This window comes from Phalacrocorax carbo, chromosome 10, assembly GCF_963921805.1.
Source record: "Phalacrocorax carbo chromosome 10, bPhaCar2.1, whole genome shotgun sequence".
Lineage (NCBI taxonomy): Eukaryota > Metazoa > Chordata > Aves > Suliformes > Phalacrocoracidae > Phalacrocorax > Phalacrocorax carbo.
This window is the reverse complement of record NC_087522.1, coordinates 25,743,101-25,770,133: the sequence shown is the minus strand read 5'-3', so window position 1 is coordinate 25,770,133 and position 27,033 is coordinate 25,743,101. Positions and strand designations below refer to the sequence as shown.

The following is a 27,033-nucleotide window of genomic DNA, read 5'->3' as shown; positions in this document are numbered from 1 at the left end:
AGTGATGTTACCCTGAACCTGCAAACAGCCTCCAACAAGAGAAAAACAACCATCTTACGAAGGTAGAAAGTAAGCCACCTTCGTGTTTTTTACGCAGGTACATCCAGCACCTGCTGCTCTCTGAGGACTAAGAAAAGTGGAAAATCGCCTTCCCAAGAACTCAATCGCCCAAAACTGCAAATCCATTTTTCTAGGTTTTTTTGACTCAACAGGAAAAGGAAAGAGGTGTTTGCCAAGAAAAGTTTCATCAGTGTAATTATACTATCCTGTCCCAGATGATGATGCTAAACTAAGAAGAATAACTAGACTGAAGAAATTCTACTGATACAAGGACGTTGGGTTAACTGCACCTTTTGACTTGCACCAGTAGGAAACTTTCCAATGTAGAAAAGGTTTGTGCATTGGAAGTCTGCAGAAAGCTGCAGATTCATCGCTGTAGATTCACGAAGACAAACAACCATATTTACTAGCCTCCCTTCTCAAGACAAAGTGGACAACATAGAACTATGTCTCAGTCAGGAATATAAGAGGTAGCTAGCCAACCATGAAGAGAAAGTAAAGCTGAAGTTTCATAGTCTTTTCTTAGTTATTTTACTGGCAGCTAGTCCTTCTTACATGTAACTCTTCCTTATACAGGTGTTTTGGTTTTGTTTGTATTTAGAGTGAGAAATATGGGGGCAAGCTAATAATCACAGTAGGTCTGCTATGTACACACGGATGTACAAAACTACCCTCAGATTTCCAAGTAAAAGGAGATTACATTCAAAGTTATTATTAATTAAAAATGTTACTGATTGCAGATTAAACAGCAAATGCTGCCAACAAGCAAAATCTTGTACCTGGTTTAATGCTTTGCTGTCTTGCTGCTGCTCGCTCCATACTGTCTTTTACACAGTAGTATAATTCCCGACACTAACATATAAAAAAGAAGAGTAATGTTATTTTTCCAAATTACTAAGGGAAAAGAACAGCAAGATTCTAAGATTCTACAAAAAGAACACATCCCACATGGTGCATAACAACAAAAAGCCTACAAAAGTTCAATCACAGCTAATTACTATATAGTATTTATACTTATTTTTCAAGTTCACAGAGAAACTACTTCACATAATTTCATAACACAAGCTAGTGATGAGCTCATGGCTTGGCACATGCTCATGAGCAATCTAACCAAGTTTACTCAGTTTCCTAGCATAGAAAAAGCCTCAAAACAATATCACAATACCTCCCTTTCTTTCAGCTTCCAGCAGTCAATGTTACTGGCCATGCCAGACAATCTATCTTTTTGTTATTCCTATCAGTCTCCTTATGCCACATTGTTCTATTCATCTCCTCCTAACTCCCCTCTCTAATATGGAATAATGATAAACCATAATCTCAGAGTAAAATTTAAGAAACTTTTCTAACTGAAGTCCAAGTTACATGCAATGAAGTTTTCCAAGTAGCACACTGCTTTTGTCCTCCTTCCCTTTGTATTCACACCTGCACTATGATGACCTGGTCTATGTAAAATGAATTTGTGGAAGCAGAAGTCTAATCCCTTTATATATCTCAAAGATAATAACCTTTCAATATATGACTTGCATTTAGAACTCTCTACATTTTCTTTGCTGGTCATTGTGTAGGAGTTAGAGGAGTTCTAAGAGTTACTGGAGTTTTCCTAGTAGATTCAAGCTATTTCTTTACATTTGCAGTTAGTCATAAGGAGAAGAAAAGGGCATTAATATTAGTGGAGAATGTAGGCATATATGAAAGAAAAATCAAATATGGTCCTGTGGAGAAAAATTTTTACCTATTTTGTCAGTTTGGGTGTGCCATTAAAAATGACACAATTAACTCAATTACTAAGACAGTTTTGTTTAGCTTTTTCCCCATGAATCTACCACAATACTTTTACTACCTTTATAAGCCTGCAAAATAATGCAATATTTAGTAATACTGATGCTTTCCTCCTTCTAACCAAAAAAAACAAGTAAATTTATTAAATTACATCATGCTGTACTGCTGTCTTCAGGTAAATAACAAGGCATAACAGACGTCAGTGCTGTTAAACAGCCACTGCAGTTCAGTAACCAGTGCTGGAGAGACAACGCTATTTTTTTGACTAAACATGGAATATGACACACCAAGGATTTGTTCGTTCTATGCAGTTTTCCCTCTGTATTGTGTGTATTAAACAAGACGTATACCTTCTTTGTATAGAACTTGTTCAGTTGTGTCTCCTGACCATTCCTCCGCCAAAGGCACAGCACTTTTGTTTTGGGACAGTAAGTCATGTTGATGAGCTTCTCATACCACCAGCGTTCATACACTGTTCCAATGTTGCTTCTCAGCACAATGCAATCATCACATACCTGGGAGCACGAAATACTACATAAGATTCCTAATATAATTTGTTGAACACTATTAGTTGCATTAATATTATTTTTGTCTCTACCTCCATGAAAAATATGTCTCCTGTTGTGTCTATCCCAGCATGTACTACAAAAGTCTGCTTCTTGATGTGGCGGCTACCACTGGGTCTCACAGGGAGCTCCCGTCCATTCTAGAGGGGGGAAAAAAAAAAAGAAACCATTACTGAATTTGAAACCAAGTTCACCTGACCTATTGAAAAAAAAAAACCAACCCATTAGGTGACACTAGAAGCATTTTCAACAAATAAAAGGAAAAAGAAGTATTTTCAACACAGCTGATTGGAAGCAATTTTGGACAAAGCCTTAAGCAAGATACTCTAGGAGTGTGACAAGTTTAGTTTCAAAAAGCGTGACTACAAGAGTTATCACGCCATACAACAACGTTCACGCTGGTACCATACTCAGTATGGGATAGTGAGGTGCCTAGGTTCCAGTGATGTTGCAGTAAACTGGTCTGCTTTTTCCCAATTAATTGTGAGATAATTTTGTGTCCTTTTTTGTGCATAAAACTAGGTTCCAAATGCAAAATGCTTTGAAAAATGAGCTTTCAAAGGGCCTAACTCCCATCTGCCCTGGTGACGGTTAAGTTAGTAAAACTAGCCAGCTTTTAACACAAGTGTTAGCCTGTATTCTTAATGAGCGTCACAGGACGTAAGGTTTATTCTGCATAGCAGCTGACAGAGGAAATAGTTTTGTATAGAAACTGATTGCTACAAGTCTTACAATGACCTAGAAACTGATGGAATACTAAATGTTTGTTACACTCGTAGTAAGAATAAAGGTTTCCACCCACAAAAGGGCTATTAAGAAAATGTTAGGGTTACTGTGGAACTGAAGTGTCATGTTTATACATATTTGTATTGCAGTTCTAATTGATAACTGCATAACATTTTATAATATTATAAATGTGGTCATACAATCACTGTCTTTATTCTATATATGCATAGGCAGCATTTAATAATTCAATTTTATTATTTTTAGTATTCTAAATTAGTGTTGCAGGGCATTTATAGAAAATTTTTCAGATAATTTTTTTCCTCTACTGTAGCTCCCACAGGTACATCATTCATCACTGTTTTACTTACCAGATTGGCAAGTTTGTCTAGAATATCATTTATTTGCTGGCTGTGCACCAATCCAATATGCGATTTTCCCATTAGACGCCGTACCTTTTTCCTTATATCATTCTTGTTCACCTAGAAAGCAGATATCAAGATAGTTACATACTCTACTCAAAGGCAGCAACTCCTATCTCCCAAAATCAACATCTCTTGTTCTCCATTGCTAAGACAGCAAAACAACCGATCTCCAGCTCAGCCATGCTGGGGCCTCTTTAGCCCAGCAGTACAAGCAGAAGTTGCAAGTACATCACTTTTCCCAGCTACTGGGCAAGCGATACTGTGAACAACAGATTTCCTGCCTACTCTTGCACAACAGAGCAGCAATTCCACTTCCAACTACTGACATCAAAAGCTTCAGTTCTCCATGTTGCCACTTATGTGATGGGTCTCATCTGCCAGGCTAGCTTCTCCACCTTTTCCTCTGCAAAGAGCTGGTTTAGTCAACCGTGGAGCCCATAACACAAGAAATATTAACTTTCAGAATTCTCATTCTTTCAGAATCTGTTTCCTGGTCACTAGACCAGGGCTCTAACAAACATTTCCCGATAGTCCTCAAACAGCAGCAGGTTCCTCCTGAAGACGAACTACAGGGAAACAAAACACATGCCCCAGGGGCCATTTCAAAAGGCTATTATGAATGCCAGCCGTTGATACTAAAGGCTTCAAGACGGTAAACTCATGCTTGAGAGCTGACTTCATGCTAGATGGGACATTCTTTGTAATCATACTGTGATTATGACCGTAGTGCTACGGAACATATGAAACAAACTCAACCTGCTTCCTTCCTTTGGCAAGAATTCTTTTCACTTGAATGCAAGCACTGTATTTTTTAAAAAAATTTTTTAGGTAAAAACTGTTAGACTCTGCTATCTCAAAACAGGAAAATAAACTCAAACATCAAGGTGGTGGGTTTGGAGTGTAATGGTTCCCTTGACGGCTAAGAAGAACCCACTCCTCTAGTAACAGAAGGCCTTCCAACTTCACAGTTTCTACTAGAAGCTGCCCTAAGATGAGATACTTTGGTATAGTCTTTAGTCTCTGAAAGCTTTCACTCTAACTGCTTGAAAAAATCCTATATACAAATAATATATACCAAATTCTAGATTCACCACCTTTTATCCCAAAACTGATAATCGGGGGGGAAAAGTAACCACAACAATAACAACAAAAAAAACACACAACACCCCACAACCCCTCTTTTGCCCAGTTCTTCATCCCATCCTCAGTCTTGAGTACCTCTGACGATGCACCTTAAACAATATTTTTGTCACAAGTCTCAGATCCCCTGTATTCCCTTTTCACCTATAACCCATAGGCCCAGAGTGATATCAATTTCAAAGGCATAATATCCTGTTTGCCTCCTTATCCCTTTCCCCAGGAAACTGTTTTGTTGGGGATCCGATTATTTTCACCACACCAAAAGACACTCTTCCCCTCTGGGACTAACTCTGTCAACATCTGCCATGAGGTAGCCTTTTGAAACCAATATTATCTGCTCTCCTCTTCTGCTTCCTGGGATGAAAGTATCTGCACTGGTTATTATTACTTCTATGTTAAGTACTGCAGCAATGCACACCCTAATGGCCAAATCCCAGTTGTCTTCTGAAAAAAACTCATTCCAAATATACTCAAATCCCATCTTAAAAGTTGCCTCCACATTCCTTTTATGTCAGGTAAAATCAATACCTTCCTTCCCTCTCACCACTCCTTCCTCCCACCCACCAAAAAAAATAATTACAGACAATAACTTCTTCCACTGGTTGGGTAACAGACATTCTTTACCTATGGAATGATGCCTCACCTCCTCATTTAAACAGTGAAAGTTATCAAACTATCACCTGTGTACAGCTATTCTTACTGGCAAGCTGTTGCACCAAACAGCACAGTGCATCAACTCTGTTACAGGTGAAGCCATGCACCTAAGCCAATGCTAAACATGACAAAAATATTAGAAAATTGATTTTCCAGTGACTTTGACGGAGGATTTGGACAACTAAGAAATTAATCAGACTAAAAGAAAGATATTGCTAGTAATCACCTACAGGATTATGGTGCATATAGACAGCCTACTGAATGAGATAAAAAGGGTTGCTTACTAATAACAGCAAATTTCTTGTTAAGTTATTGATACACATATTCTAATCTGATTTCGTCACAGCTGCAAATTCCAAACGTGGGCAGATTGTGAAGATGCTCTCTACTTAATTTATAACTCATACTCTTAAAAATAAGAATTTCATCTTAAGTTACTAGTAGAAATACTAGATTTCTATTTTAAATGGCAAGGTATATGCATAGGACAGCGTAAACTCAGATAATATATCTCAAAGAATCTCCAAGTACTGAAGCATTTTTTTCATTAAAATTAGATGTTTTATAACATTCTTTTACACTTTGCTGTTCTGAGCTCTGTGAACAGAGATATATGGTTTCAAGACAACACCAACAAAATATACTGCTTAAATCTAAGCAGCGATCCATTAAAAAGGAAAAGAAAAAAGTCACCTTTATCATAAGCATGTAAGCAATCATATTGTGCAGCAGTGTAGCCAACAAGCGGTCCTCATCATCCTCCAAACGTTTTCGATCATGTTCTCCCAGGGAAAGATACCTGCAAGAAGAGCTAGATCTGAAGCAGACTCACAGGCATTCTTCATCCAATTCACTAAAGCACTTGCAGAGGACATATGACTATTTGTGAAGCGTATGGCACCTAAAATCTCCAAGAACACTAAGCCAAATGGGCATTTTCCAGTGAAACACTGATCACTAATTAAACATTTCCATCACTTATTAACTAGTTGAAGTAAATACCACCTGCTCAGTCAAAAAGGTCTCAGTAAGCTACTTATGGGCTTATCCATTTCCTCTTTTCTGCAGTCACAGCTCCATGACAACTGCCAGAAGACGAACATATAACTCAGTACAAGAGCTACCCACCTTTAGAGCTTAAATGTAGCTGTAAGGCTGAAACAAACTGATAAAGGAAGCACACAGGCACTGTCTTTTTCCAGTGGGGTAGGTAAGCTTATGGAAAAAGAAACCGCTTTCAAACTAGCACCCCACAAACTAGTTCTTACGCATATTTTTGCCAGATCCCATGTTAACATGATAGCATGGGTGTAGGTGGTACAGCCGCAGGTGGTAGACAGTGCAGAGGATGATCAGATATTAACAGAGATGAGGAAAAAAAAAAAAAGAGCAAGCAGGTAGCGAAGGCTGACATCTTAGAAGCAAGTCTAGCTTTAACCAACCATGCAGATATTTCTAGAGAGTGATTCCCTTGGGTTTTTTGTTTGTTTCTTTTAACTACAAACTGTAAAGTAAACGCATTTGTAAGTGACTCTGCATTTTGAGAAGGCTCAAAATGCAGTTTCTGAAGACATTTAGTTCTTTCACTTTATGCCAACACACTGATATCTTCCTTTATTCCAGAATGTAGTTATCTTTCCAGAGAAATCTTTATTACTGATCTAGTCTATTCCATCTATTCATCCAGTGATTATGCTTACATTACCCATTTCTCTAGAAATATCACCTCTGCCAAAGAGTTAAAAAAACATATGTGACAGCTGAAGACAATATTTCAGTAGCAGGAGTTACTGGCCAGCACAGAGACAAAAGGAACAGTCATGTATTGCAACAAGGTTTACAAAGTGACAACAGCATGTTCAGCAGAATTAAAACAATTATTTTCCTATTTCAGCCCTAGGTGAAACAATGAGGAGGAAGGGGGTCTACTAAAAAACCTTACCTGTCAATCATCTCCTGAGGTCCCTGGTCCATCCCCATTCCTTCTCTCTCTAACATCACAGCATCCAAAAAAGCATCTTCCCAGAATTGCATCTGGTCCCACAAAGTTGAACGTTCTTTGCCTATGCAATGTATACAGAAATTGAGCATTTATTCCGTTAAATCCAGTCGAACACTAAGATTAATTCCTGTTCCTTCCTACTCCTTGAAAACACCATAAGCCAACACACAATTAACCCATATTTAAAAAAAAAAAAGTTACTTTTAAAAGCAAGCAATATCACAACAGAAGAAAGGTGTAAAAGAGAAGACAAGATGTACCTCTCATTCTAATTCATAGCATAATATTTTCAAAAGCTTACAGACAAGTACCTCTAATCTCTATTCTTTAAGGAGTACATCTTCTTCCATACACCGTTAACACTGCCCCAAAGAGACAGGAATATCTCACACAAACACAGATCATGGCAAACATACAGAGGAGTAGAAAGATAAGATGATTACTCAGAGAGAAGGTTTCCATTGCAGCATCCTCTAACTGGTCCCAGACAGATCCTTTATCCCTACCTGCACCATTCCAAGCAGGGAGGAACGATAAATGGAAAGAATGAAAAGCACAGGAAGAGAGAGCTTTTAATTAACAGCAAGTCAAGATTAAATACATTTCAAAAAGCCAATATACTCCTAATTCAAGGATACACTCAAAGGCTATTAGTATTCTGAGTTCAGTAGTCCTCTGTTCAATGACTTCAGCTGAAGGATCTTTTTTCAACATCAGTCATACATTTTAGCCCTCCATGCATAGCTAAGTGATTTCCTTCTCCTCTTTTTCCAACAGTTGAAAGAATTCATATCAAAGAACAGCAGGAGACTTGGACAAACTACATTTTATGCAAACCACACCACCCACACCAACTTTCTCTCACTCTTATTCAATCTCCCAGCAAATCTTTTACCCTGAATGGCCTAACACACCCTCCTATTCTACCAGTATGGACAACAGTAAGTGGTTAAAATGGTTAAATACGGTCTCTGGGAATGCAAAAATTCCAGTCTGCCCCAGACATGACTCCACTTCAGTCCAACAGATCACCTCCCACAAGAAAAAATAGTTTACCCAAGAGGCCTTCATAGAGATAGACACGTTGGTTGCCATCCTCTGGACCTCTCCCTGAAGTACTGCATTTGCTATCCTTCACACTCTGCTTCAGGCTGTGAGACTTCGCCTGAAAATAATGCAAGAGATGTCAGACAATTTAACTCTGCACCCTGCAGGGCTGTTTCTTGCAGTCCACTGTTGTATTTAACAGAAGTAGTTTGCAAGCTATACTTCATAGATTTTTCTCCCACAGATGTTCACAAAACAAATAAGTTACTCTGTTCAAACAGCAAGGTAATACACTTAAAAGTCCAGAGTCAGACAAAGGAAAACCAAAGACAGATAGAGAAATCAGAACACAGAGGAAGCAAAATGCTTCCCTGAAGGAAAACTGAGACAAAAGAAAAAAATGCAACTTGTAGACTAAAGAACAGTTAAACCTCTTCTGTACCACCCCCATATTTCATGTGTATGCAGTAAGTTCGCCCAAATTCTGATAGTAAATCTTATTCAGCTATTTCCTAAACAGTGAGAATCACTGTCATTGTACAGATCATGAGGAAGAGGAAGAAATACGCAGCCTTCTCAGGACTACGCAGAAAATGAATATTCACAAGCTGAATAAGATTACCGGAGCTCTAGCTCACATTCAGACTTTACAGGTTTTTCTTTCATTTACCATTCATAAAAGGTATGACATTAAGCAAATTATTATGTATCATCTGGTCTGAAGAACTGGGTGCTGGGACTATCAGCCAGCAGGAGCTGTGATAATAAAGCTGGCCCATCTAGTTCTCTACCACGAGGTAAACTACAGTGCGATACTTGACATCCATCATACATCATATACGCCCATCATCTTTGTTCTAAATCTGTTGCAAGAGTTCTTAAAATTCTATTTAGTTTCATTAATCAAGCAGAAAAAAATGCAGAACTGTTTAAAAAAAAGTCTAATTTTAGTAACTGATAAGACACCCTCTTGCAGCTAAATAAGTGGACATGGTTACCTCATTTTCATGCTTTTAGAAGAAACCTTCAATGAAGCACAATGATTTTGTTTGTTACTTTAAAATTAGAAGTATAAGATTGTAAAAGACTTTACAGGGCTTATCAGGATTATAAAATAATGAACACAGTGAGACCAATCTTAAGGCATTGCAAGTTGTTTTCATATTTGGCTGACAGCTTGATTTAGCCAATTGAGTATGTGATTATTTTCTTGGTAAAACGTGTATTAGAAGTCATACCCAATAATCAATGACTTTAAAGCAAAAAATGAACAAGAAGTACTCTCAGATCATTTGAATTTTACTGTATACAGATCTTCCAACTAGGAAAATATATTTAAAAGAAACAGAACAGCTGCTAAATCTACAATGGGTCATCCCTTTCCTGTATCAAACAACTGCTCCTCAGAAACAGGGGAATCCGTTCCTTTTGGTTAGATAAGGTCAAACAATGTCCATCAACGTTCTTTTGCCTCTGAAGGGCAATTAAATGTCCATTTCGTTGAGAGAAATATTGAATGAGGGAGAATTAAATATTTCTAGACCCTGTAACATGGTGCAAGATGTGAATCTACTATTCTCAAAGAGCCATGGAAAGCCCAGGGAATGAAAAGAAGTATGTGGATCCATACAAAATTACATCTTTAATATTTTAATATTGTAAGTCGTTGCTGATTAACCCTTAGAACAGAATCAGAGATCCTCTTCCACACAAGCACACACATTGAAAGGGAAGTCTGCAGTGCCCTTACAAAAATAGAGCTAGTAGCAGAGTTTGTCTCAATTTCACTGTCTGACACAGTGCCTCTGGATCCTGTCAAATTGCCACCATTTTCCACGCTCGGGCCATCACCAGCATTGCTACTCAAGTCACTGTCTGCTCCTAATGTCTCTCCAGAACTGTTGCTAACCTGTGGAGAAAAATAAAGCAGTTACCTGCAACAGACAAAGACACTGTGGAGAGAAAAGTTGTAAAATGCTTCTTCCTAAGGCACAAAATAAGAAGCAGTACAACTGAAGGCCACATTATCTTTCTTGTACCAGATTTTTCCTCTGGTCTCAGGGGCCTGGGATTCCTGAAGGCCAGTTTTACTGGTAAAGACTGAGGCAAAGAATACCCCCAAGTACCTCAGTCTTTTCCATCTGTCACCAGTTCCCCTGCCCCATTCAGCAGCAGGCCCACATTTCCCCTAGGCCTGTCTCTTGCTGCTTATGTACCTGTAGAATCTTTTCCTGTTTCCATTCACATTCTTTGCCAAGATTCAAACTGCAGGACCATATTGGCTTTCCTAACCCTATCCCTGCAGGATGAGACAGCAAATCCGTACTCCTCATGGGTCACTGCTCCTGCTGCTTCCACTTCTTGTATACTTCCTTTTTATATCTGCATTCAGGTAGGAGCTCTTTGCTTATCCATGCAGGCCTACTACTGCCTTTGCTTGGTTTCCTACTTGTCGGGATAGACCTTTCTTGAGCTTTGAGGAGGACATAGTTGCATATCAACCACGTCTTCAAGACTCCTCTTCTATCTGGGGCAGTGTCCCATAGAATACAGTTTATGGGTCCATTAGAGAAAGACAGTCAGAGTTGTCATTCCTGTTACAGGCTGGGAAAAGATTGTGGAAAGCCAGATATTCACAGGTATACAGCAGTTTAGAGAGAAGAAAAACCAACAACAAAAAAGAAAAGTTCCTTGGGTTTTGTCCCTGGAATATGCCATACCAGATAACATGTGGTAGGAAGAAGGCTCAATCTTTTTTTACTGAATGCATTCCTACTACCTTTTCTCTCTAGGTCCTATAATCGATCAGAAAGTAAGCAGGTGTATTTTAATACAATTCATGTGCTTTAAGGTAATATATCAGAAACTTTGTTCTTGTTTTTAATGCATCAGATGATCTGCCTTTTTTGCTCTCAGGTTCATTTTTAAACTTCTTTATAAGTGGCTTATATAGAACTAAAGCATATTTATAAAATTATTGCAATCTACCAGTTCCATAAATACATCAATATATAGGAATATGTTAAAGCAATGAGCACCATACATGAAGGATGCAATCTGCTAATAAAGCACTGCACGTGTTCTGTCAGACACACTTGCTACCCACTCAGAGGCTCTGGAGAGAGAACTCAGACATAAATTACGCATGTGTGACAGTATGCAGCCATACCACGCAAAACGTAGGCACAAAACGCCCTCTCCCACTTTAAAAAGCAGTGAATCACATCAAGATTTCACTTTGGGCATATCCTACCACTGTGCTAACTTCAGAATCCTGGCTTGTACTTCGGACCATAACTGCTGGTCCTCCGCTGGGAACTGAGTCAAAATCACTCTTCTGTAATAAAAACATATAAAGGACAAAGAAAAGTCACATTAGTTCTTACTGTAAAGAGAGAACATCACTTCCCATTCCTTTGAGATCTTGAATCACACACCTTACGCTTCCTTGGTTTATTTAGCCAGCCAAATAGCAACTACTGCCTGCGTGTCAAAAAGATCACGGGGTAGTACAGTTGAGGATTTTGCAAAGATCAGTCCGCTACGGGAAGGGGGGGAAGAAATTTTACTGAACGAGCCTTTCAAGAATGCTCAAACCCTAGAATTCTTCCCATAATTAAGTAGTGAATAGAAGAATCCTCTCTCTTATCACATAAATAAAGCAAGCATAGGAGCCACTGACCTGAGAACCTGAGGCCAAACTGAGGCCACTGTCTGCACTGATTTGGGATTTTTTCTCATCTGTTTCTCCCAAATCAATGTGTTTCACACCTTCTGGCCCTGAACAAAATAAAAAGTAAATCGTTACTGCACCAAGAAAAAACAGTATGGCAGAAAGCAGAGGACAGACAGAAAGCAGGAACAGTACCAAGAAAACAAATTTGCTTTCTCATTCCTTTGAGTTTTTTATGTTCCCTGGTACTGTAAACAACAAGGCCAGCAGAACACATCTGCCATTCTTCAAACATTAGTTGGAATTCCAAATACTCCATAGGCATAGTCCCAGAGTGACTATCACTAAACAGTACCTTTGTTAGCCATTCAAGAGAGAAAAGAGGACAGACAAAGGTCTGGTAGCTTCCAGTTACAATAACACATGCAGAGCAGTTGCCATTCAACTCTAGGAAGCCACTTCCTTATTCTTGGTAAAATAAAGGACACCTATTTACTTGAAGTGAGAATCCTTTTTTGAACAGCTAATTTGCTCAAAGTCTTGGACTGAGTTTGTTAGGTTGCCCACAGCAACTATCCAGGCAAAAATCAGGCAACACAACAATAACATAGACAGCAGCAATTGGTGTTACACCAGTAAGAATTTCAAGGAAGAAGCTTATATGATGCTGTACTTCATAACATTCCCCAACTGCATTAACAAATGGCTCTCCAGAGTTGACAATCACATAGGTCAGTAGTGACAGAGGGAATTAGCAAGCTTTAAGTCATGCATTCAGTAACCCGGCAATTAAAAAAAAATATATAAAAAACTTTATGTTCAGTATCCCGTGGAGTTCTAGAGTCATATCATCTATTGTCCTCTGATGGGATGGCAGAAGGAAAAGAGAATGAAGGAGAGGCAGAGCCTGAAAAGAAATTTGGATAAGCACTGAACGAGGTAAATAACGAGGCAAGAAAAGAATGTGTTATCGACCGTACACAGAATGACACTACTCTCAGAAAGGGGAAGAGACTGAATGCAACACTTCTGCCATATCCATATCTGCCAACTATTCAGTAACAGGAACACGTGATCAGCAGCTGGCATATTTGTGTTATATACTCATTGCTATATCCAGTATCTCTAAGCAAACAATGCCACTATCTCTTATAACCACTGATCACAACCACCTGGGAATTATGAACATGTTTGTATTATATGTAATATTAGAGAGGGTAAGACAGCGAAAAGGAAAGATAAAGGGAAGGGAAGAGAGAGAGAGAGAAGGATAATATACAAAGATTTGTGGGAGTGAGTTTGAGATGGTATGTAAACTCATGAATAGCAAAGCCATAAGCGGGCTGTGCAGACCATACTAGCTTACTACGCAACCAACAATTCTCCATGTGAAGTGTTTTACAGAAAGTGTTCTTCATTTGTTAAAGTATTCTGCCTCTAAATCCATATGCCTTAGTTACTGGAAATCAAACCACTGAAGATTCTATCAAAGAGAAAGTTAAAACAATTTTACAAAAAATAACTAAAAACATTATTTCTAAGAATTTGGAATCTTATTTTCCACTGAAATACACACTGCTCACTTCTAGAGGTCTATTTCTGCTCATTCAAATGGCCACCGTTTCTAGTTCTGAATAATGATGCAGCAAAAAGTTTTATATCTCATTACTACGGCAAGAATATTAAACTTCATCTGTGTCTTTTAAGCAATTTAACTGTTCCCTGTCCCAACCAACACATAAATTACCAGAAATATATCTGAATTGACTTCTAAAGCAAGTAAAACTGGCTGAAGCAGTCCAGGTAGTTACTAGTATTGCCCACAGCTGTCAAATGAGTTTAAGGAGCACAAAACCCACAATCACATTGTTGTTACTATCAATTTACAGGTACTTGCAAACTTCCCCTTCACTTTATGGAAGACTGTATGTCTAATACACATAAAACACTAAAACCATAATTTATCCCTCCCAGTGTAGGCACCTCCCTGAAAGGCCCAGTCTGGGAGCGCAGGTGTGTGCGTGTGCTATGTGTCTCTCTCACACACGCTCCTAGCTCAGCAGAAAGCTATTCAGATCTTAAACATTGTAAGCTGTACTGCAGCAGTACCCCATTCCCTCTGAACTAAACTCCAGGTGCTCTCTAGCTCTTAACTGAGGACCCTAAAACTAATGTAGCAAATCGAGGCCTAGTCAGAATGTCAGTAATTTTCACCCATTGATCTTATATATTAGTCCTCCCCAATCTTCAGTCTGTAAAAGGGACATCAGCTCTGCAAAGCAGAAACTACACTTATGGTTAGTAAAACATCTACCACATCATGGTTATTATAAACTAGCTATTGTCCTTATGACATGTGTCCTTATTTACAACAGTCATAACCAAAGAGCAAAACTTTGTATTATACCTGCAGATTATATATATTCAATATTGTATTCAATATTGTATTCAATATTATATTTCAATAGATGTTAAGATTTGTATAGATTTGGACTACTATTTAGACTCTGCAACAGTCTCAGACTGTTTCACTCCTTTAACATGAGATATAAAAAACAAAATCAGGTTGACTCCTTATTATGAGGCTATTCTCCAACAGCCATCACTAAATACAATTCTTCACATACACCTTCTCTCTCCCCCTCAAAAGTATTTGTTGTTGCAGACCAAGTGTGGTCATAAACTGTTGATGGTTGATGCCAGGTAACAAATTTGCCATCCCACATAATTCTTCATTTCAGTAACATTCAATCAATCAATATATTCATGTCAAAGATTTGTTAAGCAAAACTGGTCTTTAACTTTTAAGAAAGGAAATGGAATATCTTAAAATCCTTCCATATATAGCTGATACAGTGAGGATGCAGAATATCTGCTTCTTCTTTGAAGAAGGCAACATTCAGGGGAGGAAAAAAGAAAAAAAAAAAAAGATACATTAGAATACAATTTCCCCAAGGCAGACTGATCTGTTTGGTGTCCTCTATAATGCAGGCTTTCTTGATAGACCTTTGCTCGTGCAGGCATAAAAACTGTTGCCATAGATGCAAGCTCACCCTGCACCTGGGGAGTTGGCAGTTATGGGGAGGCTAGAGGAGTCAGTTTCTATGTGTGGGTTGGTTGGGTTTTTTTATTTCCTTACTCGTTTTTTCCAAAGATTTTTGCTTTTTCACTTCCTGGTGCTTGTTCCACAATTCTACCCAAGACGCATTGAAAGCAGGAGAGAAAGAGAAAGAGTCAGCAGCTGATCAGACAGGTGAAAATGTTGGGGGGAGGGGAGAAAAAAAAATTGAAACAAAAAACCCACCCCTTCATCTCAAAAAAAAAAAAGGCAGCAGAAATTTACAACTACTGAGTGAAGGGTTAATTAACACCATTTTACAAGAAATCAATGTTAGGAATCGAGCACTGCATCATCTCATTTACAGAATTCAAAAATTAGAGATGACTTCATAAAGTGAACCAACTAAGAAAAAGCAGCTATTATGAACACATATAATGCAATTAATCACCTTTCATGAGAAAGGCCTTTAAGATTGTCAGATATTTATTCTTCCAAAACATAGGCATCACAGAAGCTAATTAAATATTTTAATGTCTCTAGTTTAAATCATTGAAAGGAAAAGGCATAAAAACAAGCAGCAGCAATTCCAAGAAAATTAAAACTGTAGGTTAACACAATATTTAACCAATATTATATCTTAAAAATTATCACAAAGTTTACAAGTACAGCAAATTATCTTTGACCTGGCAGCATTCTTAAATTATTGGCTCTGCCTATCAACCAGTCCTACATGCAAAAAACTGAACTTCTCTGCATCCACTTCTTCCTATCAGGGTATAAAGAATGCAAAATAGGGAAGAAGAAGAAGAAGAATGAGCAAGATATCAGTCATGCTTAATGCCAGCTTCCAAAATTCAAATTAAGTCACAGCATCCCAAGTCAAGGAGTTCCATAAGAGGATACAATGCAGAGAAAAGGAAAGTCTGAAGTCTGAGAGCACTCTTTTCACTTGAGGCTTAGCCCTGAGACAAAATAGTGATGATGCATTTGCATTTTTCTGTAACTCACATTCCTCAACCCTCTGAAATGCAGCCATCTTTTCTGCTGAGAAACATCAGATCATTCCAGGTGCTGGCCTGTTGGCCCAAGGAAACAATGCAAGCTGACAAGCTCGACTGACTCTGAATGCTGGCACTGTCCTCTCTCACTAGCATGGTTAAAGCTGGGAATGTTACAGAGGAAGATACTCTTAGAAAAGCAGCAAAGGGAAGGAAAAAGCAGTACAATATTCTTCTATTGCTCTTCAAGGAAATTTGCTGAGCAACCAAAAAAGGCCACTTGAACTGTGTCAGAAACCCATCCCACCCTGCAAACGGCAGAATTTAGGGCAAGACAGGCTCTGAAAAGGTTCTATTTAGCAAAATGTCTACTGGAAAAAAAATTTAAAAGGCTAGTGTTACAATTGTGGAGGAAGGCTCCAAAGTATTATTGTTAAGCATATCAGGAGCAAGGCAAATGTAGCCAGGGAGAAAAAGCTAGAAAGACAGCTGCTAGACAACTGATTTCTATATCTGCTTCATGATTGATGGATGTTCCTTCAACTTTCGTAAGTACACAGATGGACAGGATAGAAGTGCTTATGGATCCAAACAGCATCCTATAGGCTTATCTAGCTGAGCACTCACTGACACAAGTAACAGTCTCTTTAAGAGGTACTGAATTTGTTTGTTAAAGGGCTTTGAAAACATCTGACCTCTTAAGTGCTCAGTCTCTATGGCTTTACTTTAAAAACCACCAGGCTGAAAGCTACAATACCTGCTGTTAAAGTACTTTTAGCTGACTTGCCTGTTAATTCAGGGTAAAGTACAATAGCACATTAAAAACAGACTAGATTTTACTCTCAACTACTTTGACAAAGAAGAAAAGGAAAACCTCCAATAAACTTAACGGGCATAAAATACTACACCTGTGACTTTACTACATGAGCCCAAACTAAACAGGACAGCAGGTCCAGAAATTATTTGATGCAAACAATGTAGGTAGCATAATCTTTTCTGCTTCAAAAAAATGTCAGAGTCATCTGCCAGCATTAAACAATTATTTAAAAGGTAATAATGGAAGCCTCAGTAAGTACTGACATTTTTATTAACAGTTACTGCAAGTACGCAGTAAAACCAAACTAACCACTAACGTAAAGGGGAAAACTATTAACTATCAACTTCAAAGCCACCAGTGTCCTAATAAAAAGGCCAACACTACAGATGATGACCCTGGAAGACAAGAACCCCAGAAGTAACAAATAATTGGTGATCTTTTAGGAAACAAAGTATCAGAAGCATCATCTTTACAATAAATTTCCTAGCTAAGCAATTAGGTACTAAAGCACAGCAAAGACCAATCCTCAACTGATAAAAATCCATCACTCTCCACCTCAGAAATAAGAGTTTTGAATACCAATGGCCTTCCCTGTTACAAGGAGGCATCTTACATACTTCAGAGAAACAATAATCTTTCCAAAAAGTGATGAAGAAAAGGTCAAGCAGGAACACACCCACCCCGAACTTTGAAAAATTCTGAGCCTCCTGGCCATTGTTTCTGTAGTACAAGAAAACCGCACACATTCAGCTACCGTACCTCTGCATCTCAGAGATGAAGTTTAATCGCCACACTTCATGTACGGCTATCGCAAACAGTGCCATACATGATTTTACTCCATCATGCTGATGATTCACTTTTCGTTCTAGTATTTTCTCTTGTAACTAGTTCAAAAGGTTGACGGCCCAATTTGTATTTTGTCCATACAATACCAACAGATTCATTGAGAGTTTTATTTACATATCTGCAACCTGAGGCTGTAATCACCGTCCAAACTTCATAGATTTAAGGTGCTGCTGAGGTTTAAAGGGACCTCTGGAGATCATCTAGTCAAATCTCCCTGCTCAAAGCAGGGCCAACTAGAGCAGGCTGCCACAGGACCACGTCCAGTCAGGTGCTCACTATCTCCACAGATGGAGAATCCACAGACTTTCCAGGCAACCTGTTCCAGCGTTAGATCATCTTCACACAAAAACATTTTTTCTCATGCTTAAATGGAATAACTTCCAAATACTTGGTTATTTCAGCAACATGTAAATGTTTACCAAATGCTTCTTCCCTGAAGAAATTAGTTTGAACAAGAAAGCCTACATTTCTCTACAGAAGAGATTTCAGCCTAGCTATGACTAACTCTGGTTCTATATATCCAAAGTATTGTCTTATAATGAAGCTTCCATAAAGGAATTATAATAGCCAAGCAGCTTTAGATCATCTTTCTGCAATGCAAGAGTAACTCCCTTTACTTCTAGATCTCAAGGGTCAGATGAACACAGACACTACGATGCTTTTAAAGCAATTTCTTGAAGACTAACTTGCATACTAGCTCATGGTTCTTGATGACAGACAAAACCACTTCGAAAAAAAGATTTCAGAAAAAACAACAGTGTCTTTCGAACTTTGATCAGTTTTGGTGAAACCATATCCTTCCTGTAACTTAGTTCGATAGAAGACAAGTGGAAATCATTAAAGCATCAGAGCCACAATAAGAATTTACCTGTTGCCTGTCCTTGACCACTGTGAATTGTTTAAGGATAAGATTCTGGCAACAGTAGTTAACGTAACATATTAAGTAGCACTTCTTTTGGAACGCACTTCTTATAATGCTTCACAAGCATGGACAGTCTGATCTCTATGATTTCCATTTCTATGAGGCTTGAATTTCACCTGAGGGAAAGGAGCAACCTCAGCAATCCAATCAAAAGATTTCCCTTCATTCTTTAATAGAACACTGGCCTAGCGTCTGTTTTATTCTTAGTTGTGTCAGAAGCATACTTTCCTTCTTCTTTTCTACAGAAAAGAAATCAAGTACCCAGAGCTAACCAAACCACTAAACCAAAACGCTGGAAATCTGAATCTCTTTTAGCTCCCGACAGATTTCCAAAGAGTGTACAAAAGCCTAGTTCCTGAGCAACGGCCTCCATAGATTACCTCTTGAAACAAGAAAGCAAATCAAGTCAGAGGGGTTCAGTATCAGTTCAGAAGGACTTGACACCACTCAGCCTGCAGCTATTATGTGGGTGTAAGAATGAATATCTGCACTCCTGCCACATAACTGCCCATACACATATTCCCTTGTCTTACACCACATACTGCACGTGCAGCCACACAATAGCACACTGCTTTCAGGAGATTAATCTTTCATACAATGATTCAATTAAAAAGTTATTTTAAAAGGGCTATAAGAAGCAATGGCTAAAATTTAACGTGACATATTTTTGGAATTGACAAAGAATTTGTCTCATATGCTGATGGTACTTTTCTTTTGTTTATAATCCACAGCAGGTTGGATGCAACCAAAATATTTTTTTCCTTCCCCCCAAAACAAAAAATCTGTAAAGCCCTTTTTAGGTAAAACAGTTTAAAGCCTACCTCTAACTTTTTCCCAGACATAAGGAAAAGCTACACTAGCTAAGAAATTTAACTGGGAAAATTTCCAGTGGCCAGCCTAGCAGATGCTGTTTAGGACATGCATTCTATTTGCTATTGCATAGAAGGAAGATCCATCAGCCCTGCTTACTGAAACTGTAACACTACAACCAAAATCTTTTTGGCAGCTTCTATTATTAACAATAAGCAGACCCTGGGTCCCACTTCTATCAGAAGTGCAATCTATGCAATCTAGATTATCCGCAGGTAGTCAGCAACGATTATAAAGCTTTCCCCAGTTGCCCTTTCCAAAGTCCTGATGGCCCTGTTTCCCTTTTGCCATTTCCTGTCGCTTGAAACATCAATCACAGAGCAAAAAATAAAGCTGTCTGAAGTGCAATGAAATTCAGAAACAATTAAGATCAGAAAGCTTCTGGGAGAAAACTGCCCTGGATAGTTTATCCAAGAGTAGAGTGACAACACATATGATTGTTCCTTGTGATCCAAAGTGTAAATGAAATATGTTACAGAAAAATGTAGTGTGTCAAAATGGGGAGAATGCAAATAGAACAAAGCCAAAACAGAAGTCCCTCCTGCACTTCACATGCACCTCAATACACACCAATCGAAGCAATAAAATTTTCTTCCTTTAGACTCCTTGTGTCAAACTCCCTTGGCCCTTTGCCTGCAGGGCTCGGTGCCTTTGGCATCAGCTGAGGTACTGGCAGCTGCGTCACAGGTTTTGGATCCGCTCTTGGGGATGATGCAGGATCCTTGCCAACTGGAGTGACAGATCCATCCGTTGGACTTCGTTTTCTCTTTTCTGGTTCTTTAAAGAAAAAAAAAACCAAAGCATTAAAAAAAATAAGGACAAAGGAAATGAGAGCAGAAAAAGGAAGATGAGACAGACAGTCTCACCTAAATCATCAAACCTGGCACTGAAACAGCTCAGTCCCATATTTGTTCCCATAGGTCACCACGGCTTGCAGATAGTCTGACACACTGGTGGAAACAGCAGATGAGAAAGCCAGCGTGCTGGTTTTGGGATACTCAAATTATCTCCTTCCTGTATACTTGGAACCTAGGCATCTTCTTTGATCCAGTCACTGTAGCATCTCCTCTGCTCAGTTGTGCAAGATTGAACAACTCTGCCTAACCTACCAAGAATATCTCTTCTAGAATACACATAAGCTCCTCTCACAGTGAAAAAATGAAAAATACAATCATATTTCACAGGGAACCCTCAATGAAACTTCATTTAGGGAAAAAACCCCAAAAACCCTATCAGCTATAGCTCTTTCATCATTCTCCAAGACTTCCTATAATCATATGTCCCTAAAGGATTATTTCTCTGTATCAAATTCGCAGTTTGAATTACAGCAAAACTTTCAGAATAGAATAATTAAAATTAGGTTTTCCATAAAGAACCTCCTGCAATTCTGCACAAACTGTTCCAATACCTGATGAGGCTAATAGTAAAAATTGCTTATCTTAATATATAAATGTGACGTACCACTAGACCTTGTGATACCTTTGTCCAGTAGATTGAAGATTCTGCTATCAGCAGCACCTTTCAATTTAGATAACTGAAAACAATCAGCACCCTACATTCAGCAGACTGAACACCTCCATCTTTCAGAGTAGAAGTGTTTTCCCAATTCCTTCTAGGCCTTTTCAGAAACCTCCTAAATTTTTCAAGATGCAATGACCGGAACAGGAAGCACTACCTGTGCTGTGGGTCTTGTTAGTGACATATCCAGAGACAATACAATAGCTGCATCCCAAATCTATATTCCCAGGTTTACACAGTGTCCCCCTCTCCCATTTTTACAGACACAGTAAACAGTGGGAATTTCCCACACAGCTGCCATTTTCAGAAACACTGCTTCCTAGGACATAGCTCCCAATCTTGCTATTATTGCCCACCGTCCTTGTTCCTAAACACAAGCTCCTAGTTTGCCCACATTAAAATAAATTAATCACAACCATGCTTTATTAAGATTCAGCTTCCTCTAGACAAACAACCTATATCCATCATGTCCTGTTCAAATAGTATGCATCATATGCAAACTGAACAATTTTAGGATTACTAGATCACCACTATGTGTTAAATAACATTAAGATAAGCACTAATCTCTATAAAACATTTCTAGAAATATCTAGATCAACTCATGGAAAACAGGTAAAACATTAAACAGCTAAAATTTGACTATAAATCTAGATGTCATACAATAATGGGAGAAGTCCTTCAAAGATGTATCAAAGCTTTAAAAGTTTATATCAAATTTTGTCTATCATGACCACAATTAATTTACTGGGTAAACTCTACTTATCATCAAATTATGGTATCTGGCATTATATTAGCAAGACTTCACTCTATAACCATTGAGTTTTACAACAGCCACTCTATAATTTTGCTCAGGATCAGCGTCAGACTAAAAAGCTTATAATTACCAAGATCAGCCAGTTCCCCACATTCAGGACTGTTACAGTAGCACAGTCTTCCTTACCTTCCACAACATTCTAATGACAATTGGAAATTAAGACCTTTAATCCACAGGGCTTCTAAGCCAACTTATAAAATCCCTGATGTAAGCCACCCAGAACACCAACTATAAAGGGTTTAGTATATGTTACTCCTCTGCTATAACAAAATAAATAGCTTTCCATCATCTGAGATTACAGCTGAGTCAGATATTAAGCAGAGAGATTTTGGTCACCTCTTCCTCTTTCTCCTTACGCATGCATTTTCTTATTTTGCATTAAGAATCAGATTTTAAGAAAAAGCTGAAAAGTAAAGAGGTATTTTCAGACTTTCCTCTCCAAGAGTACTTAGTGATTACAGGAATCATTGGGTAATGCAGAGTGGTTGGTGAGAAATAAATCTCACATGGTTCCACATTAGAAAACTCCCCCTCCCTATTCAGGTTGTCTGCAATAACTTTCCAAGACTGTGGTTGGGACAGTGTTAGTTGAAGGTCCCCACTCAGAATTTCCACTTGATCTGTAAAAGTCCCAGGTTTTGTATCTTGCTGCATAGTTTCAATTTTCAATCAAATCGCAGTATGGCCATTATTTTGCTTTGGTCTGGTTACATGTGTCCAGGAGAATGGTTTCAAGCTTTGTAAGGTTTCAGTAACGATGGTACGGTTCTCACCTATTTTAGAAGTGTCATAAAACCCCTGAAATATCAGAAGACGCAGAACAGCTGCCTTCACAATAAGGATCTTGTTTGGTTCACTGTATTCTCATAAACATTTTTCCTACCTTTGTTGTAATAGTGCGTATGTGCTATCTCTAGCAGGCCAAAAACACTGGCCATGCCTCCCAGGCCGGCATTTGCGTATGACTGCTCCAGGCTCAACACAGTGCACTTCAGCAAGTCCAGCATGCCTTTATAAACCTTGCGGCTGATCTCCTGCAATGAAAATCCCATTAGTGTCGCTATTTTGGAAGCGAGAAAGTAATTCAAGAACATAAATTCCAAAACTACTGTAACATCAACATTTAGGAGGCAATTTAACAAAAACTCTCTATGGATAGAGCCTCAGCAGACACTAGGTATGAGGACCCTGCTATGTTCAGCACTGACCACATCCTGTATGACATCCTGTCGAGCATCTTCTTCTGACTGGATCACACGATTCAGCTTGCTTAGTACAAAGACGCGGAGCTGCTCACTCTCCAGCAGGCGTCGGACTCTCTTCATGTTCAGCCAGCCAACACCTTGCCCATCGAGAACATTGTGTACCACCTCCTTCAGGAACTGCTGGTTCTCACTGACAGATTTAAGAGGAAGCAGGCAAAAGTTAGCCCTCTGCTTACCTTGGCTTGCATGGAAAGAGAGATATGGCCAGGACACACACAGAAATGCATTTCCTATCAAAGCTAAGTTTACAGGAAAAGAAGTTCAAATCTAGCTATGCCTGCTGCTGACATAACTGGAATGGTAAGAAGGGAACTCCTGTGCAACCTACTGCATACCCCCCTGTGAACTGCAGTTACTGTTCTTGCTTGTCTCCCAACCACAGCAGCTCAAAGTAAATTTCACTCCACCCATGACTGCTACGTAAGAAAGGGAGGAAAAAGCACAGGCACAGGTCAGGTAATGTTTACTTGCACCATTCTGACTCCCCTCCCAAAGGTGAGAAAAGCATTTCTTGTGACTTCATGGAATCAAACTACTTCATATGACTCAGCTGGTTCCCTGCATGGTGCATTAAAATTCCACTGGCTAGACTAGCTTGTTCAGAACAGACTCAATTACAAACAATAAATACTGAGCTAAAGTAGGGACTTAAATTTTTTTGGATCTCAGACAGAAAGAGGATACATTTTGGAGCACAGAAGAATATGTATGTGTGCTGTTAACTATAAGTCCATCCATACAGAATCTTCTCAATAATACGTGCAAGCTTGGGGCCATAGAAAAGTACTAATTAGTCTTCAACAGCTAAATTTCTGAGAAGACATTGGCCAAGTATAAGACCACTTTAATAACACTTTAGACTCAAAAAGCAATGAAAAGTATTACCTGGAATTGCTAGTTCGTCCCTGAGGCGATGAAGACTCTCTCTTCACAGTCGGGCTGTGCTTAATGACCGAAGACTTTTGATCCACAAGGGCTCGTCTATTTCCTACACAGGAAAGGAAACAGGATGAGAGGAAGCGGTGGGAGGCACACAGTCTGATGCCAGGACAGTAAAAAGCAATGCTAAGGTTGGCTAACAGACCTATTCAGATTACAGGTAACAGACTTCAAACAAAATGGAAACTCCAAAAAAGCAGCAGCGTATATCATATTCTAGCATCACACATCGGCAGAAAACAGTAATGGGAGTAATGCATAGAGAAAAAGAGAAGATAGTAATGGGAGCAGGAGGTGAAAGGCAGAAAACATTTGGCTGATCTGCATGCAGTTCCACAGCATGAACCATCTCCATATTAGTCACTATATGTAAAAGCATAATGCACCAGGGGTGACTAGTATAGATCATGTGGTACTGGTTACCCAGTGAGAAAGGTAGCCCAAAGTCAGGCATAGGGAATGCTGGAAATTGTTATATCATGCACAGCTCATGCTGTAGGGAACCCACCTTCATTGCTTACTGGGCCAGCTTCAGTAATAATCTCCATTATAGTATTTAACCCAAATACTGGGACACAAAATATACAATTAGTAGTGTACTACAATATCTACACTCCCCACCATCAGCATCAAAAGAATCCAACTAGCAGCTTCTTCCCAGCCCTCCCTCAAAACAAAACCCAAAAGACACTAGAGCAGGAAGGATGCTTGAAAGCCCAAGACAACAAGGGCCAGAGCAATTAATCTCAGAGAGAGTGATTGACTTGAAATTTGGCATCATGGAACCAATGTATTGCATCTTCAAGGACACACTATTGCACATACTGTATGTCAAGGGCACTATCAAAAACATTCTGCATCACTGAGGAAAAAATATCAATGGATATGCACGAAATAAAAATTAAAAAGGAAGATGGAAAGTGATCAAACAGCAGCAATGAGATGGCATCCCAGCATCATTTCCCATTACAGTTCGAAACACAGGGTACCACACACACTTGCTAAGAACAAGTTAATGCAGCAATTTTATACCTATACAACAGAGACAAAAACATTTGAAAACCAGTGAAGTGCCCAGTGGGAATCACAGTGAGCCAGCATGCACACATAAATGAACACCAACACACACAGACTTGCACATGCATAAAACAGACGGAGCTACTCCACAGAAATCCCATCCTCGTATCTGCATAGTAACATTAAAGGCCCTACAAGATTAAATAGTCAAGAAAAGAACACCAAAGTGCAGAAGATGAGGCACAAAGCATGAATGTGGAGTGGCAAACCCCATCACTGTTTTCTTCCAATGCATGGAATCAAGTCATTAAGTTTACCCATGGAAATAACCCTGACAGGAAGCACGTTTCATATCCAGTACAACTGGACATGAAAGCATAACCAACTGGTAAAAGGTTGTCAAAAACAGCTTTGCAGAGTCTCTGCTAGTGTTTTTACCATACCAGTCCTGTTCCTCCTCATTTTACACACAGGGAATGATTACTTGTCTCAAAAACAAAGTCCAAAGCAGAAACACAAAACCCAGCTTTTGGCCTTTGTTTCTACGAGGTCAAAGGTCAGCAAAACATCATACCAACCTTCATCCATATCCCTTCCCACTTCCAGATTAAAGTAATCTTTACCGATGAAAATGATGAGGAGGAAAAAATAAATTTAAAAAATCAACATATTAAAACAAAAGCAGTAAGTTCTAATCAGAGTAACTCAGAAGGTAAAATAAAACCTTTCCCCAGTTTAGCAACTGAAAAGGTCTCAACACTAAAACACTGGCACGTGTTCAGTCACTCTTCTGTTATTACATCTTGTACAAGGACAACTAGGCTGTCTAACTCCCCACGGTAAAAGGGTCATTTCTCTAGTGGCCAATCAGACATGCCATCTAATGATACTGCAGAAAAATGGGAGATGTTCCAATGAGAAGATTGTGCACATAAGTTAGGGATCGATCTTCACTCTGAATGAGCTGAAGTATGGTTATAATTCAATTTTGATCGGAAATTTTCTATTTTAATGAACTGAAAAGACTATAAACACTTTTGAAACCCATGTAAACTGCAGTCTCCATGGGAAGTTGGCATTATCCCCACTTACAAATGCAGCATCATTGCTCTAACAAGCTACCTAAGGCTAATCATTACGATAGTGGCAGTACAAAAAGTGAGACCTACCTCTTGGTTCCCATTCTTTACACTAAGTACTTAAAAATAAACAAAACAAAATACAAAAACAAAACCAACATTCACAGTGTATCCATTAACAGAGGTTGGCTAGCCAGTCTCCCATCCCAACACAGCCCAATTGCTGGGAAGAAGTCTGACTGAGAAATATCAAGACAATTTACTGTCTTGACACTTAAGACAGGTACTACCCAAACTACCAAAATATATCACCCCCAGGATTCCTGTTAGGTTAAGACCTCAGGCTGCCAAGTCAGAAGAACTGTAAAGGCTGTAGAAGACAAAGGGAAAAACGGTTACCTTTCAGGCTGGGAAAGGGAGTATTCTTGTCTCTCCCAACTTTGGTTGGTAGGGCTAAGTTGGACAAACTGAAACTTGTGCTGTGGTTTCTGTACAGGCTGCCTATGACAGAAGAAGAAAACAACTAAATGCCTAATACTAACTGCACACACCTGAACTTCCTAAACTTCCTGTAATTCACCTTTTTGTTCCAGACCCTTAATGATGAAGTAGTTCTTTTTTACCCAAAAGTCTCAGAAGCATAATATCATTGCATTTACATTGCAACACCACCTGTAATCAGACTATTGTAAGTTGTACAAAAACGTAATTCTTAGCTTTCACGTTACAACCATTGCTGTTGTACCTTTGAGTCTTAAATGTAACACCTATCTTCCTGCACTTAAACAGGTAATCTCATGTCAGCTGTGTCTTCTAGT

The 27,033-nt window shown here is 38.9% G+C and overlaps 1 protein-coding gene across 15 annotated transcripts in view; it reads right to left on the bottom strand.

Annotated features, from left to right (window-relative positions):
* The window catches only part of MADD (MAP kinase activating death domain), a 76,071-nt gene that overhangs the window by 17,072 nt on the left and 31,966 nt on the right, over positions 1 to 27,033 (bottom strand). For 3 of the 15 annotated variants that reach the window (XM_064462590.1, XM_064462589.1, XM_064462591.1), the window contains exons 16-33: positions 26,615 to 26,716; positions 24,628 to 24,687; positions 24,066 to 24,168; positions 23,124 to 23,310; positions 22,799 to 22,949; positions 20,154 to 20,360; positions 15,209 to 15,262; positions 12,079 to 12,176; positions 11,650 to 11,733; positions 10,147 to 10,305; positions 8,406 to 8,514; positions 7,793 to 7,855; positions 7,290 to 7,410; positions 6,041 to 6,146; positions 3,500 to 3,610; positions 2,438 to 2,545; positions 2,190 to 2,354; positions 840 to 912 (exon numbers count right to left, since the gene is read on the bottom strand). In XM_064462590.1, coding sequence (XP_064318660.1) covers positions 840 to 912; positions 2,190 to 2,354; positions 2,438 to 2,545; positions 3,500 to 3,610; positions 6,041 to 6,146; positions 7,290 to 7,410; positions 7,793 to 7,855; positions 8,406 to 8,514; positions 10,147 to 10,305; positions 11,650 to 11,733; positions 12,079 to 12,176; positions 15,209 to 15,262; positions 20,154 to 20,360; positions 22,799 to 22,949; positions 23,124 to 23,310; positions 24,066 to 24,168; positions 24,628 to 24,687; positions 26,615 to 26,716 — 2,061 coding nt within the window. The remainder of the gene's footprint in view (positions 1 to 839; positions 913 to 2,189; positions 2,355 to 2,437; positions 2,546 to 3,499; positions 3,611 to 6,040; positions 6,147 to 7,289; positions 7,411 to 7,792; positions 7,856 to 8,405; positions 8,515 to 10,146; positions 10,306 to 11,649; positions 11,734 to 12,078; positions 12,177 to 15,208; positions 15,263 to 20,153; positions 20,361 to 22,798; positions 22,950 to 23,123; positions 23,311 to 24,065; positions 24,169 to 24,627; positions 24,688 to 26,614; positions 26,717 to 27,033) is intronic. The other 12 variants (XM_064462592.1, XM_064462601.1, XM_064462593.1 and 9 more) reach the window with 4 other exon arrangements.